The following is a 14,676-nucleotide window of genomic DNA, read 5'->3' on the forward strand; positions in this document are numbered from 1 at the left end:
GAATATGATATAGATTCATATTTAGTTATAAAAAATTTTTCAAGATTCATTTTTATTTAAAACATCAGAATCTTGATTAATGTGTATTTTTAAATAATGCACCAAGTTATTCTGTCAGTGTGAACTTCGTTTATCAATAAGATGGTAAAGTAATGGAAACAATGTTTCCGGAAATGCATCTGGAAATGGAAATGGACAACAAGCTTGCCAAAGGCACTGATGTCTTTGTATGAGGTGTATCTTCGATCAATCCAAGCATCCTAGGAACATTGCTGTTAAAGGTGGCAGGTGTGTGCATTGTGGTGCAGTTTTTTAGGAAGCCACTTGGGATATCATAATCCCGTACCATAGTGCCATTTGGAGTCCAGGTTACTCCCCACTTCCAAGCCAACTGCCTGCTGATGGTCCTGGAAGGCAAAAGATGATGGCCCAATAGCTTGGATACCTGCCACACATGTGGGAGACAGAGCCTGGCTCAGCCCTGGCTGTTGAGAGCATTTGGGGAGTAAACCAACAAATAGGATAGCTCTCTCTTATATTTATTTTTATTTATTTATTATTATTTTTTTTTGACAGGCAGTGTGGACAGTGAGAGAGAGAGACAGAGAGAAAGGTCTTCCTTTTGCCATTGGTTCACCCTCCAATGGCCACCACGGTAGGCGCGCTGCGGCCGGCGCACCGCGCTGATCCGATGGCAAGAGCCAGGTGCTTCTCCTGGTCTCCCATGGGGTGCAGGACCCAAGCACTTGGGCCATCCTCCACTGCACTCCCTGGCCACAGCAGAGAGCTGGCCTGGAAGAGGGGCAACCGGGACAGGATCTGTGCCCCGACCGGGACTAGAACCTGGTGTGCCAGCGCCGCAAGGCGGAGGATTAGCCTAGAGAGCTGCAGCTCTCTCTTTTAAATAAATAAAATTAATTAGTAACTGAAAAGCATGTAGATTGTGCTTGGGGAAAATAATTACAACAGATCAGATAGGATTTTTTCCATCCAGATAGAAGTATAAGCACTCTTCAAGGATACTTATTGTCTAATTCAATTAATGTTTAATTAATATTTGTTTTATGTTGGGAAGAATGGTAGGTGGTACACATTTATTAGGGAACAAAATATGATTCTTACCTTCAAAGGGCCTATGTTTGTTTTCTAAATTACTTTTTAGCATTCTTGATCGAATGATTACAATATTATTTTTGAAAATTCTTATCAAAATTATTTAAATTACTTTTTAATCAAAATATTATTTCACATTTTTTATCCTTATGATTGGCATTAATAGTACTTAAAAGACAAAAAAAATCCCAAATCATGTTTTTACTAATTAAGTATAGTTTGAGAAGCTTATTGTTATGAAGTGGTACATATTTTTGTTGATTTCTAAAGTACAGGTGACTGGTAATTTTGATGTAACAGACATTTTACTTTTAAATTTACTCATTGGGATTAGACTTTCTCACTTGAAAGATCTAATCAATATAGAAATCTTTATTAGTAATGAAGAATCTTATGATTATGCTAACAAAACCTGTTTATTCTGTATTCTACAAAATCAATGTCTTACGTATTCATTTTATTTATTTTTTTTTTTCTTTAACATTTGTTCATTCCTCTGGATTACTTTAAACAGATGCGGTCAGGTCAACTTTCTCGAAAATTGTGGGGATCTAGCAAGCGACTCAGCCAGATTTCAGCTGGAGAAACTGAATATAATACACAAGATTCCCAGTGATTGTGTTTCCGTCGTCTGTCATGGATAACTGAAACCTGATTTATTCCTTTGCCACTTTAACACATCTTTCAACTCTCTGAAATGTTTTAATGCTTTTATCCCTGAAAGTCGTCTAGGGATTACCACAATTTGGTATGGTACTTATAAAGACATAGGTTATTATTATCGACTTTTAAAATTTCTCATTAACATTCATGAATCCAGTCTTATCAACCAATTGTTGATCTACACTGATAGATTTGAGAAAATCATTTGATTCAATTTAATAGCCCATTTCTAAAACAAATTTCAAAATCAAGAAATTAGGTTAAGTTTGCATATTCTAAATATAAAAATTCTAAGATATTTTTTCTAATAACAAGGTTCAGAAAATTATACAGTTGAGAGACATGACTAGTTAATCATTTTCCTATTTACTGACCAACGTAGCCAATATATCAATTTATTTGTTGAATTCCTAATTGGAGGTATGCTTTAAAGGAATCTATGGCACACTTGAATTTTCAAAACTCAGCAAAGTTCTAGTTTTATGTGGTAAGATTAAAATAAGAATATTGAAACTGATACATTGGCTCATTATACTACTACTTAGTGTCTTATTAATGAGAACCTACTGAGATGTATTATTTTTCAGCAATAAAAGTTGAGTAGGAAAAAGAGAAACTAGAAATACATTTTTACATAAGTATTTCATTAGTAGCATAATTTTAAAATGTCTATTGCCGATTTTGACAGTGGGGTCATTTAAGTAGAATTTGCAGCACAATTTACATCTGCAAAGTTCAGAATCTCTTGGTTTTTTCATTAATAAAAGCAAGTACTTTGGTTTCCCAGTTAGAGTAGTTAACAATCATATCCAAATAAGTTACTTTTTTACCTAGGATATCTGTGAGATTGATGGGTGAATTGAGAAGGTATGCATAATTTAAAGTAGTTGCTTAGATATATTATTTAAAAAATTGCTATTTCATATTATGTACAACTTTTTGGATTATGGCCAATTCTATTATAGATAGTTAAATGTTACAGTATGCTTATAGAAAATTTTAAAGTAAAGGCCTGATTGATTTAATTTGGAATTCAAAAAAATTGGTAAACCTGTTTTTTATTGAGCATCTTTTGAGTTAGGTCAGAGAGCTTTTACACTACCAGTGTTATTAATCTGAAATTCTTTGGGTTTTGAATTCATGAATCCCTGAAATTGTGCAGAAAGTTGGATGTTAAATGCATTTTTAAGAAAGAAGGGTTGCATGGTTTTCTGAAAGGGAGCTGTGATTCCCTGCCTCCAAAACAAGCAACAAGAAATGACTCTTACAATAGCAGCTTCTTAAAATAGTAGTACTCTTTGTTTTGTCCCACAAATCATAGCTTTCCTTAAACCCAGTTGTCTTCTCAATGGAATCTTGGAAAAATTTTCTCGTTGCAATTTCTTTCTCCAATTGACCACAGTATGCAGTGCCATTTTATTTATAATCCTATGTGTGAAATGAAGAATTCTTTTTGGGTAAATTTGTGAATAGATTTGATTTGCTATGAGTCAGGACTAATGAAAGTTACAGAAGATTTACTTTCCAATAAATTTAAATCCTATTTTACTTAGTAATGTTTTAGGTAAATGATACAGAAGTGAACTGGTGCAGTGAATGTAAAATAGACATATGTAAATATTAAGGTTCCTTTTCTGAGGACTTCAGGTGTTTGTGTTGAAGATGTTAAAACTTAATTATAATAGATATCCCAGCCAGATGAATACTAGATGGTCAGGGGTGGGTGTGTAGCCTAGTGGTTAAGATGCCAATTGAGACACTAGTGTTCTATATCAGAGTACTCATGTTAGATGCCCTGCTTTGGCTCCTGACTCTGACTTGCAACTAATGCAGACCCTGGGAGGCAGCAATGATGGCTCAGGTAATTGAGTCCCTGCCTCCCTTATGGGAGACTGAGATTGAACCTAGCGTAGTGTCAGCCATCGCAGGCACTGAGGAGTAAATAAACATATGGGAGCTCTCTGCCTCTCTCTTGGCCTGTGTCTCTCTCCCTCTGTCTTTCCCTCTTTCCACCTCTGCCTCTCAAATAGATGTTTTTTTAAAAATAGCACTAAATGTTCAAGATAATGAAATTATTCCTCTTATTACCTCTCCCAAAAAGTAGAAACAAAATTGTGGAATTTTTAGAATACTAGCAACAGTCTAGAAGAATGAAACTTAAATTTTATCCATTAAAATAAGCAAATATAGAACCATTAGCTGAGTAATATATTCCTCACTTAAACAGTATAGCCCTCTGAAGTAAAAATCACTAGATGAAATCATTAGAAAGGGCCAGCATTTGACACAGCTGGTTGAGCCACACTTGCAGCACAGGATCTCTTACCAAAGTGCCTGTTCAAGTCCTGGCTGCTCCACCTCCCATCTAGCTCCCTGCTAACGAGCCTGGGAAAGCAGCGGCTGATGGTTCCATGTGCTGCCCTTGTGGGAGACCTGAATGGGTTTCTTGGCTCCTGGCTTCAGCCTGGCCCAGTGCCGTCCACTGCAGCCATTTGGAGAGTGAAGCAGTAGATGGAAGATGTTTCTTTTTGTCTCTCCCTCTCTCTGTCACTCTGCCTTTGAAATAAATCAATTTTTTTTAAAAAAATTCTTTAAAAGTCACTGGAAGGAATATTTATATGTTATCCATAGAAGTTATTTCTATATTATATGATAGGAGAAATAAACAGTATCATCAGAATGGACTAACAGGTGAGCATGTAGTTGATCCATTTAGTATCTGATTGGCTGTTATGAAGTCTGTTATGTTCACGGCACTTTTCGTCTACTTTTGTTTCTTGACACTGGTGATGGAAATAAAAATCTCAGTGTGTTAGCTATGAGGAGAGGGTTATACTAAGATGAAGATTGGTACTTCTAGACAGTAATCTATTAAATGAAGAAGCTTTATCAAATTATTTACAACTCATTCTGTATTCTGGCATATCTTAGGTGAAATTGGAGGAGAGAAGGAACAACTTGAGAATCAGGAAATTGTGTCAAAATGAAAGTTGGTTGGGTGGCTTCAGATCTTTTTAGCTTGTGAAGCTTATTTCAGTTATGAAGAGGTTCTATCAATTTCCTCTATGTGACAGTGCATTCATTTGTAGGAGAAAAGAATGCCAAGTTTTTATTTTGTCATCAGCAAGAACCATTAGTGAGATTTCCTTTTTTTCTCTAGGGTATATCAACATTGTCCTTCAGCAAACTGGTATTGAAAATCAGTTATGTGCTTTTGAAGAAAATCAGTGTGCCTTCATAATTAGAATTTAGATTTGAAGGTTGAATCTTAACCTAAGACTTTTTATAATTCGCTTAAAGAGGAGTAGGCAGAGAAAATTAACTGAGATACCAGATTTTGATTTAATGATAATACAGATATAGTTCTTGCCTTAAATGCATTTTATATTGCTGTCACTAAAGAAATCACTAAGGACATCTTTTAATTAAATTTAAACTTCACTCCTTTTATATGTTTATATCTATAAAATGAATGACATTGTCTTTACCACTGAAGACATGTTAAGTGCTTAAACTATATTAAGTGTAAATATAATATGTAATGTGAATGTGTGTATGTGTTTGTATGTGTGTAAAGTTGATCTCTTAAAGTATACTGTTAAGCCTGTCTTAAGGATTCAGTTTTTGACTGGGTTATAGAAATGAAATATTTTATTTTTGCTTTATAATTTTAATCTGATGTTTTCATTTATCATCCAGACTTACAGCTTGTTCTTCTCTTCAGCTGAAACTGTTTTTCCCCAACAAATGATCAATCTTAAACATTTTTATCACTCTTAACAACTATCCATTCCAAATACTTTCTTTGCCTATTTTTACATACTTAGACACCCAACATTTGATTTGTTCAAATCTAACTCCATCCAGAACATTGTTCTATAGTTTTCTTGTGTTTATCAAAGACATGGAGATACTTTTTCTGATGACTATAGACAGAAATACAGTGTTGTCAGTCATCATATCAATATTATTTAAAATGTGTGCCACAGCCTTTGTTTAATTAAATCACATTTTCTAGGCCAGTAATTCTTAATTGAAATTGCAGATCAAACTTTTCCTTAGGCTTTTATAAATATACAGATGTGTAGGCACTGCTTGGGACTTTTAGAATCCCTTTCATTGATGTTCTTAGTATAAAAAATTATTTCTCAAGATGACTATCTATAAAACTTGTGCTTTTGAAATTTATATTTATTAGATAAAATTGTCTTTAAAAAAGATGATTATATATTATACCTTAAGATATTTTCCTTTATAGGAAATAGTCCCTTTTTTTTTTTATAAACTAGATCTCATGTTCATAGCCTTCATTATTATTCTGCGAGTTTTGTCTGAAATGTGCTTGGAGAGGTTTTATTATCTTTGTTTCTCATGCCGCACAGGCAAACAAATGCCCTTCTCAGTTGCATTGTTCTTCCCAAGAACACTCTACAGACCTTTCACATTTGAAACAGATAATTAATATTTACCTCAAAAAAAGTGTGTTTGCTAATATTACTTCTTAGTGACTATCAGTGAATATTTTGCACACTTAAATTGGGTAACATTTTAAATAATAAAAAGCACGAGTAACAAATGCTAAATTTAAAACAGAATTAGATGTCTTGAGGCTTGTAATCAATAGAATTTTTCTAATTTGAAAGCCTTGGATAACTTCTCTAGGTACTTCCAATGACTTTTTACTGGTACAGCTCTGTAGGAAGATAATCTTGAATTTGCAATAGGTGTTACAAGGTATAAAGCATTAACATTGAAGACACTGAGGACTAAAATGCAAATGATTTAGTTTCCTTTTAAAATCTATAAGGCCATCTGATAACACAGAAGTTGCAAGATTCTCTCCCCTGTAAGAACTTTGTATTAATGGCTTTGTTACCAGATGTTTTGCTGATGGTCTCTCACTGACAGTTATCCCCTGTGGTGATTTCTATGCACACTGCAGGATTTGGCCTCTGAAGCTAATGCCTTCGTGCTAAGTAGAGGACACAGAGTCAATGATATTTACCTTTGTCTTCATACCCATAATCTTATGAACTGAAAATTCAGAAGGAAAAGAACAGTAGAAAGTCACTTGTTTAACATTTGTTTTCCATGGTACAGTTTTTGTATGTTTTTTTTAGAAACTTAAAATTTTGCAAATATAATCACAATAATAATAACAATATAATTTTACCATTTAAAAAATGACCCATTATTGTTTCAAAGAGGACTGGTAGTGGAGTTATGTGTGTTTCAACTTAAATGATGCCTATTTCATTATTTACATTTATAAGTTTTTCAGTATATGAAGTGATTAGCTACTTCTACTACTATTATGTAGCATTGTAATAAGAAACAGAAAAGTTAGGACTTAGGTGTGATTCAAACAATTATACTTTACTGATTAACTTCGAAAAGAGAAGTCTTTTCAATTGAATGTTTTAAAATTTTAATTTGGTACTAATATATTCAGTTTTAAAATTTTAATTTGGAACTAATATATTCAGTTTAACATGTATTAAAACGAAGTTTGGTGGTAGTGTACTACTAGTTAATACTGAAATGCCTTTTTTCTTGATGTTTTCTCTTTTCATAACATTTTCCCACATTACCTAAGCAATGTGTTTATGATTTAGTGGCTCCATCTACAGATTCATAAGTGCTATACTTTAAAGGAGGAAAAACAACTTTAATAGAATTAATTGGCTCTTCAGAATGTTAAAATTGTCTTAATCAACTGGCACTTTTAAGTGGACTGGTAGGGAAATAACAGTAGTCAGATTCAACTGAAAAAAGGTTATACATTCTTACTATATAGGATTTACAAAGCATAACTTTATTTCTTTGAGATTTTGATTGCTTTTCTTAAATAAATTTCAGTAATTTGTAATAATTTCTATACTACTTCCCAAGCTGTGGTATGTGGTATGTTACAGTAGATCTTACTATCAAAGTTCTATATTTTTTACTTTTTTCCTATTCTGCTTTTTACTACTCTGAAAGCCTGTGATTCATAAACATCATCCACAAGTTATTTTTGTGGCTATTTCTTACTTTCTATTTATCTTTATATAAGAAGACGTGTTAGAAAACCATGTTGCTCTTCTGTTCTGTGCAGAAGCTCTTAACAGGTAGAACTTTCTTTCCGCTAAAGATTTTTATAAACTTGGAATAAAACATTTCACAAAAAAATAGTCAGGTATCTGGCCAGACACCCTTTTTGTGTAAGATTCATTGCTACAGAAGCAGTTCCAGTAGGCAGAAAAGTGTCATACATATGGGATTCGTCTGTTTGGTCGGTTTCTCTGGGACCCAGATTAAATAGCATTTCAGTGTTAAAAATGCTGATGGTGTGCTGAATGCGCGTGTATGCACATAGTTGCTTCATTGTGAGCTAACTCAAAATTGAGAATGACTTGTCTTTAAAAAAGTACTTGGAAATTGTGCTGCTACTTAAATATTTAAGAAATTCAGAAAGTTGTATATTTATCTTAAAATGTTCCTTCTTGTTTGTTCTACTGGAATTGACCATGGAAAAGAGAATACTAAGTCTTATTTATATCTAATTATTGACTGTGCAAACTGAGACTCAGTGGATATGTATATGCCAAAAAAAAAGTTTTAAAGTTGAACAAGTTTAGACTTTATAAATGTGTAAATAATTTTGATTAGTATTCTTATAATGATGTTACTGTTAGTTTGGTGCAATACATTCTTTCCTTCCTCATTCTTTAAAATTAAATATATAAGATTATGTTTTATTTGTTACATTAAGTGATGTATTAAAAATTCAATGTGTATATGAGCTAATGTTTGATGTGATTTGTTTTTGTATAGCATGATTGAAGAAAATAATTGAAAATTTTGCACTTTTTTAGTCCCTTGGAAATTTGTATTTTAAAAGTTTTTAAGAATGTACATGTATTTTGTACATATAAATTAGCTTTGTATATGAAAATGGGTTTGAATCAAATAAAAAATTTCTGTTACTTTCATCAGTTGATTTGTAAGTCTAAGTTATTTGGTTAGACTAAAGACTGAATGTGGTGTTTCTTAAGCAGAAAATTGATACTGTTTGTTTCCCTTACCAGCAGCTTTTCTTCTGTACCTCTGTGTTCACAAGACAAGTACTATGTTAACCACTTTTTGTCATATACAAAGGAACTTCCAAAAGCCTATGGGAAATGGAGTTAAAAGGTAAGTTTATTTTGGTGCAAAAAAATTGTGAAATTCTTACATAGAAGAAGTCTTCAAAAAGTTCATGGAGAACGTATGTTTTGAAATAAACTGCATGGATTTCAAAATGTTTGGCACCGAGATAAACTTATGTTTCAGTTTCAACTTTCCATGAACTTTTTGAAGTCCCTTCATATAAGCTGGTTAGCTTTTCATTTTAAAGCCATCTCAGAAACATTTGCATTTTTATCTCTTAGCAAATGACCATGTGCCATAAGTCTCTACTTGTAGTTAACCAAATAATATATCAGTTTGAGGGGTTTTTTTAACCTTATTTCCTTTCACAATTAAAATCTTTTATCTGTCAACTTTTGATATTCTAAATTCTTTTATTAAGGTTACTAGAACTTAATCCATAGTAAGAATCCTAATTAAGATTCTTTTAGTTTTATCTCTGGACTCAGAATAACAAAACAATAGAAATGAATACTACCCTTCATCTTCTTGCACCATCTATCCACTATCCAGCACCTTATCCAGACACACCAATAGAATTGGAAACTTCCTGCATTAATTTGGTAAGAATATCAGTCATCGAACCATCAAAGCCAGATTAGGTATAGGCATCAGTAAAGACTACCATACTTTCTTTGAAACAAGTCTGTAACGTCATATTAGTTATCAGATAAATGTGTTCATTTCACATAATACTGGAGTTTATATTTTCTGACCATATATTATTAATTTGATGAGTGTCTCAGATTAAACAATGATATACAATTTTTTAGATAAATTTTTGCTAATTTTTTACTCACCATTGATTTTTATTGCAATGATTTTGACAGTCTACTCAGCTTTTTTTTTAAACTCTGTACCTAAATATTATTTAGGGTATTCTCTGAAAGATAGCTTAGTTATAACGTTAAAGAGCTTGGAAAAGTTAGGGACTCAGCTACCAAAAAAAACTACATTACCATTATTCATGCTTTAGTAATATGAAATAATCTTTGAAAGTAGATTCATTCTTACATTCCACTTTATAGCTCAAATTCTTTAATGATTCATGGATATTTTATAGCTCAAATTCTTTAATGATTCATGGATATTTAGAAGAAAATCAACATGCCAAGACATTCATATTGGTTTGATATTTGTGGTGTTTAAGGAGAAAATAAAGAGAGATTTAATTATTCAGCCTACAACAAGTTTCAGAATCCTCCTTAAGCATATTTTTTTGGTCCTAATATTAACAAAGTACATCACAGAGGTATTCACAAATGGGTAAACTCATCCCGTTGCTCCCTTCTCTGCCTCTGAGTCTCGCTGTGTTCCTCTTATTAGGACTATTGGAATTAATACTGAGCCCACATGAATTATCCAAGTTAGTCTCCCCATCTCAAGGTCCTTGTTTTATTTTTTTTTATTGGGTTAGGATTTTTATATTTAGCATAATCATCAACATACAGAAACAACATTTCTTCAGTTTCATTTTAAGAATTATGTCGGCCGGCACTGTGGCTCAACAGGCTAATCCTCCGCCTTGCGGCGCCGGCACACCGGGTTCTAGTCCCGGTTGGGGCGCCGGATTCTATCCCGGTTGCCCGTCTTCCAGGCCAGCTCTCTGCTGTGGCCCGGGAGTGCAGTGGAGGATGGCCCAAGTGCTTGGCCCTGCACCCCATGGGAGACCAGGAGAAGCACCTGGCTCCTGCCTTCGGATCAGCGCGGTGCACCAGCCATGGTGGCCATTGGAGGGTGAACCAACAGCAAAGAAAGACCTTTCTCTCTGTCTCTCTCTCACTGTCCATTCTGTCTGTCAAAAAAAAAAAAAAAAAAAAATCATGTCATTGCATTGTGGCCATCCCATTGATAAACAAGAATTTATGAAGCCTTGGGCTGAGTTCCACACCCCACTGGTCCAAAGCTGGCACTCCAGCTCTCAGCTGCTGGGGAGCTGTGTTGTGTCTGCGCTCGTCCTGTGTCCACACCTTCCTCGTAGGTCCACAGTGTCCCTCTTCCTTTCATAGAATTTCCACTGCAGTCTTCTCCCTAACTCTTCCCTGAGATTGCACTCTCCATTTTTTATACTACCTTCCCCTAGTCTAGAGCAGTAAGCTCCTCAGTATCATTTTTAATCACAATTTCAGAGTTCATTTTGCCATGTAAGGTGATGTCACAGATGTCTAAGGACTAAGATGTGCTTATCTTTGGCAGCCATTTTTCAGCCTAAGTCAGTAATGATATGAAAAGCCAGTGGTCACATAGCAGGCAGGCATTCCTGTCTACCAGAGCCGTTTACCCCTCACCAGATGATATACTTTGCTTCATTTTGCAATCAGCTCATAAATCTTAGCCATTAATTATATGCAGTTAACCAGCATGAAAAGGTGTTACTAGTTCCATCAGCATCCAAAGTACAGAAATTACTTTTTTCAGTGTCTTAAAAGATACGAAATATTTTACTTTTAGGCGTTTGGAGTCAAATTTAAAACAGATCAACCAGAAGAAGCTCTTACCACTTAACATTTGCCATGGTTGGTTACAGGTTTTTAAAAAGATTGTGCACTTCAGGATAAAGAGAACAGATTACATGTAAGTACTGTGTGTGCTTTTTCTCCATCCTAAAATGTTACACTCTCAAAAAGCCATACAGATAAGCGAGAACACACACTGCCTTACACAAATCCCATGCCTTCATGATACCTAGAAAACAAAGAATACAAATGTAAAATGATTTAAATTTCAGCAAGCTACCCCTTAGGTTTCTATAACAAACCTTTGCAGACAGTGAGGGGGTGGGGATGTCAGAGAAATTAGAGAGTAGGGTAATGGAGAGCCTAAGATTAAAAAAAAAAAAAAAAAAAAAGACTCCCAGAAAGAGGCTATCCTAAGTGCAAAAAGAGTCTGTGGATCAGAGAACTGATATAGAAGGATATTGTAGTGTGTGAGGTTTGACGGGACAGCCTCCGAGGCATTGGTTCTTGACTGTATAAAGGCAGTCTCTGGAAACTGGATGGTGAAGGGGAAGAGATGAGGAGCAGGGGAAATGAATATTTAGGATCCTGCAGGCAACAGAGAAAAACTTTAGGAGACAAGTAATCTAATGCCCACCCTCAGCCCCACACACAGGAAAGAAAAGGAGTTCATTGTCATGAACAAACATGCAGAAGTCCTGAAGAGAACACACAGGGACCTAGTCACAGTCTGTAAAATGGATAATGCAGCGTGACTGGGCATGTAAGTTGCCTGGGGTGAGATTTGCCCAGGTAAGTGGTAAAGCATTCCTGCATGTGTCTCTGAGGATGTTTTCAGAAGAGATCAGGACTGAATCGGAGGGCAGTAAAGAAGACCCACCCCCACCAGCCTGGTTAAGCATTATTCCACCCACACAAGGCAGTTTAAAACAACAAGGTGAGGACAGGCAAATCCGCTTTCTTCTGGAGCTGGGACGTTCATCATCTGCTCCGAGATAGCGGAGCTCCAAGTTCTTGGGCCCTTTTCCCCTGACTAAATTACTTCCTAAATCAAAACAAGGCAAAAATACCATTCTCGCTGCTTTAGTATTGTACTGGATAGAGGTGAGGAACGTCCAACCCGTGGGTCATATTGTAGTGGAATTCGTGTACAGAGACGAGACACCAAGACTTTTAACAGGAAGAAGTCTTTTATTATTACTCATGTCAACATAAGGACCAGGTAGACTTATATCCAAAAGCCTGAGCCTACAACAAAGGGGTATATTCTTATATATGGTTTCAGCTTTTTTGTCTCTCTTATATGGCTGTGTGCACACATTTGATTGGATATTCTAATGTTACATGGCAGCCACAGGAATTGATAAGATAATGCACATGCATACATATTTACTGATTTTTTTTCCACACATACTGAGCTGTACACTCTCTAGCAAAAGTTAACAGCATCTTTTGGTGCTAACAAGCAGGAACCCAAGCAGATAGTAACTTCACAGGCAAGCAGTTAACTATATTTGAGTCCCAGGGCAGGTTCCTCCCTTTTTCATCCTTTGATCTTGGGAAAGCCTCTATCACTATTTTAATCATGTTAGAAACAACTTGAATTAAAAGACAAAGGCCTCTACCATGGTATAATGTTAAGGCAACTGCAGGTGGGACTAGAAATTCAATACATCTACAGCAGGCAAATTTTTAAATTGATAACTTTTATGGCCCTCGGATGATGTTATCAATAACCAAATGGCAGTTGGCAGAAAAAAAGTTCCCTATCCCCTAGTGTGATAAGGCAAAGGACAAAACCTAGTATACATATTGGAAAAGAAACTCAAGTATGCTTCTTTACTGTTAGTGTAATATATGTATAGAAAATGATAAGAAATCTACAAAAACTACCAGACCTAATGAAGCCTAGCAAAGTCACAGAATACAAGGTCAATACACAACAATAAGTTGTGGCAGTGTGGGTTAAGCTGCTGCTTGCAATGCTGGTATTCCATATTGGTGCACCAGTTCAGATCCAGCTTCCTGCTAATGTGCCAGGGAGAGCAGCAGAGCATGGTCCAAGTGCTTGGCCACTGCCTCCCATGTGAGAGACCCAGATGGAGCTCTGGGCTCCTGGTCTTAAACAGAATTTTTGCCCTTTGGGGAATGAACCAATGGATGGAAGTCTCTCTCTCTCTCTCTCTGGGCTCCTGGTCTTAAACAGAATTTTTGCCCTTTGGGGAATGAACCAATGGATGGAAGTCTCTCTCTCTCTCTCTAATACTATTTTATCAAAAGTTGTATTTCTTTTTTTTTTTTTTTTTTTGACAGGCAGAGTGGACAGTGAGAGAGAGAGACAGAGAGAAAGGTCTTCCTTTTGCCATTGGTTCACCCTCCAATGGCCGCTGCAGCGGGCGCACCGCGCTGATCCAAAGGCAGGAGCCAGGTGCTTCTCCTGGTCTCCCATGCGGGTGCAGGGCCCAAGCACTTGGGCCATCCTCCACTGCACTCCCAGGCCACAGCAGAGAGCTGGCCTGGAAGAGGGGCAACCGGGACAGAATCTGGAGCCCTGACCGGGACTAGAACCCGGTGTGCTGGCGTCACAGGTGGAGGATTAGCCTATAGTGCTGTAGTGCGGGCCTAAAAGTTGTATTTCTATATACTAGTAATAATATTGAAATTCATAACATTAAAATTTACAACAGCATTTAAAAATGTGGAATATGTAGGAATAAATGTAATAAAATATAGCAAGAGATATTCACAGCACACTAGAAAGTTTTTGCTGAGAAAAAGAAAAGCTAAATAAACAGATTTGAAGACAATGAAGAGTTGATTCTAAATTTTATATGGAAATGCTAAGGAACCAGAATAGCCAAAACCGGCCGGCGCCACGGCTCACTAGGCTAATCCTCCGCCTTGCGGCACCGGCACACCGGGTTCTAGTCCCGGTCAGGGCACAGATCCTGTCCCGGTTGCCCCTCTTCCAGGCCAGCTCTCTGCTGTGGCCAGGGAGTGCAGTGGAGGATGGCCCAAGTGCTTGGGCCCTGCACCCCATGGGAGACCAGGAGAAGCACCTAGCTCCTGCCATCGATCGGTGCGGTGCGCCGGCCGCAGCACGCTACCGCGGCGGCCATTGGAGGGTGAACCAACAGCAAAAAGGAAGACCTTTCTCTCTGTCTCTCTCTCACTGTCCACTCTGCCTGTCAAAAAAAAAAAAAAAAAAAAAAAGAATAGCCAAAACCATTTTCAAAAACAAGAACAAAATTGGAGGTCTTAAATTCTCTGATTT

The 14,676-nt window shown here is 36.1% G+C and overlaps 1 protein-coding gene across 2 annotated transcripts in view; it reads left to right on the forward strand.

Annotated features, from left to right (window-relative positions):
- The window catches only part of NBEAL1 (neurobeachin like 1), a 203,934-nt gene extending 195,229 nt beyond the window's left edge, over positions 1 to 8,705 (forward strand). Inside the window, exon 56 of one of the 2 annotated variants that reach the window (XM_062190098.1) lies at positions 1,628 to 8,705. In XM_062190098.1, coding sequence (XP_062046082.1) covers positions 1,628 to 1,729 — 102 coding nt within the window. In that variant the 3' untranslated portion in view covers positions 1,730 to 8,705. The remainder of the gene's footprint in view (positions 1 to 1,627) is intronic. The other variant, XM_062190096.1, reaches the window with a different exon arrangement.
- Positions 8,706 to 14,676: the final 5,971 nt, after the last annotated feature.

The sequence above is a fragment of the Lepus europaeus genome, chromosome 1, assembly GCF_033115175.1.
Source record: "Lepus europaeus isolate LE1 chromosome 1, mLepTim1.pri, whole genome shotgun sequence".
NCBI lineage: Eukaryota > Metazoa > Chordata > Mammalia > Lagomorpha > Leporidae > Lepus > Lepus europaeus.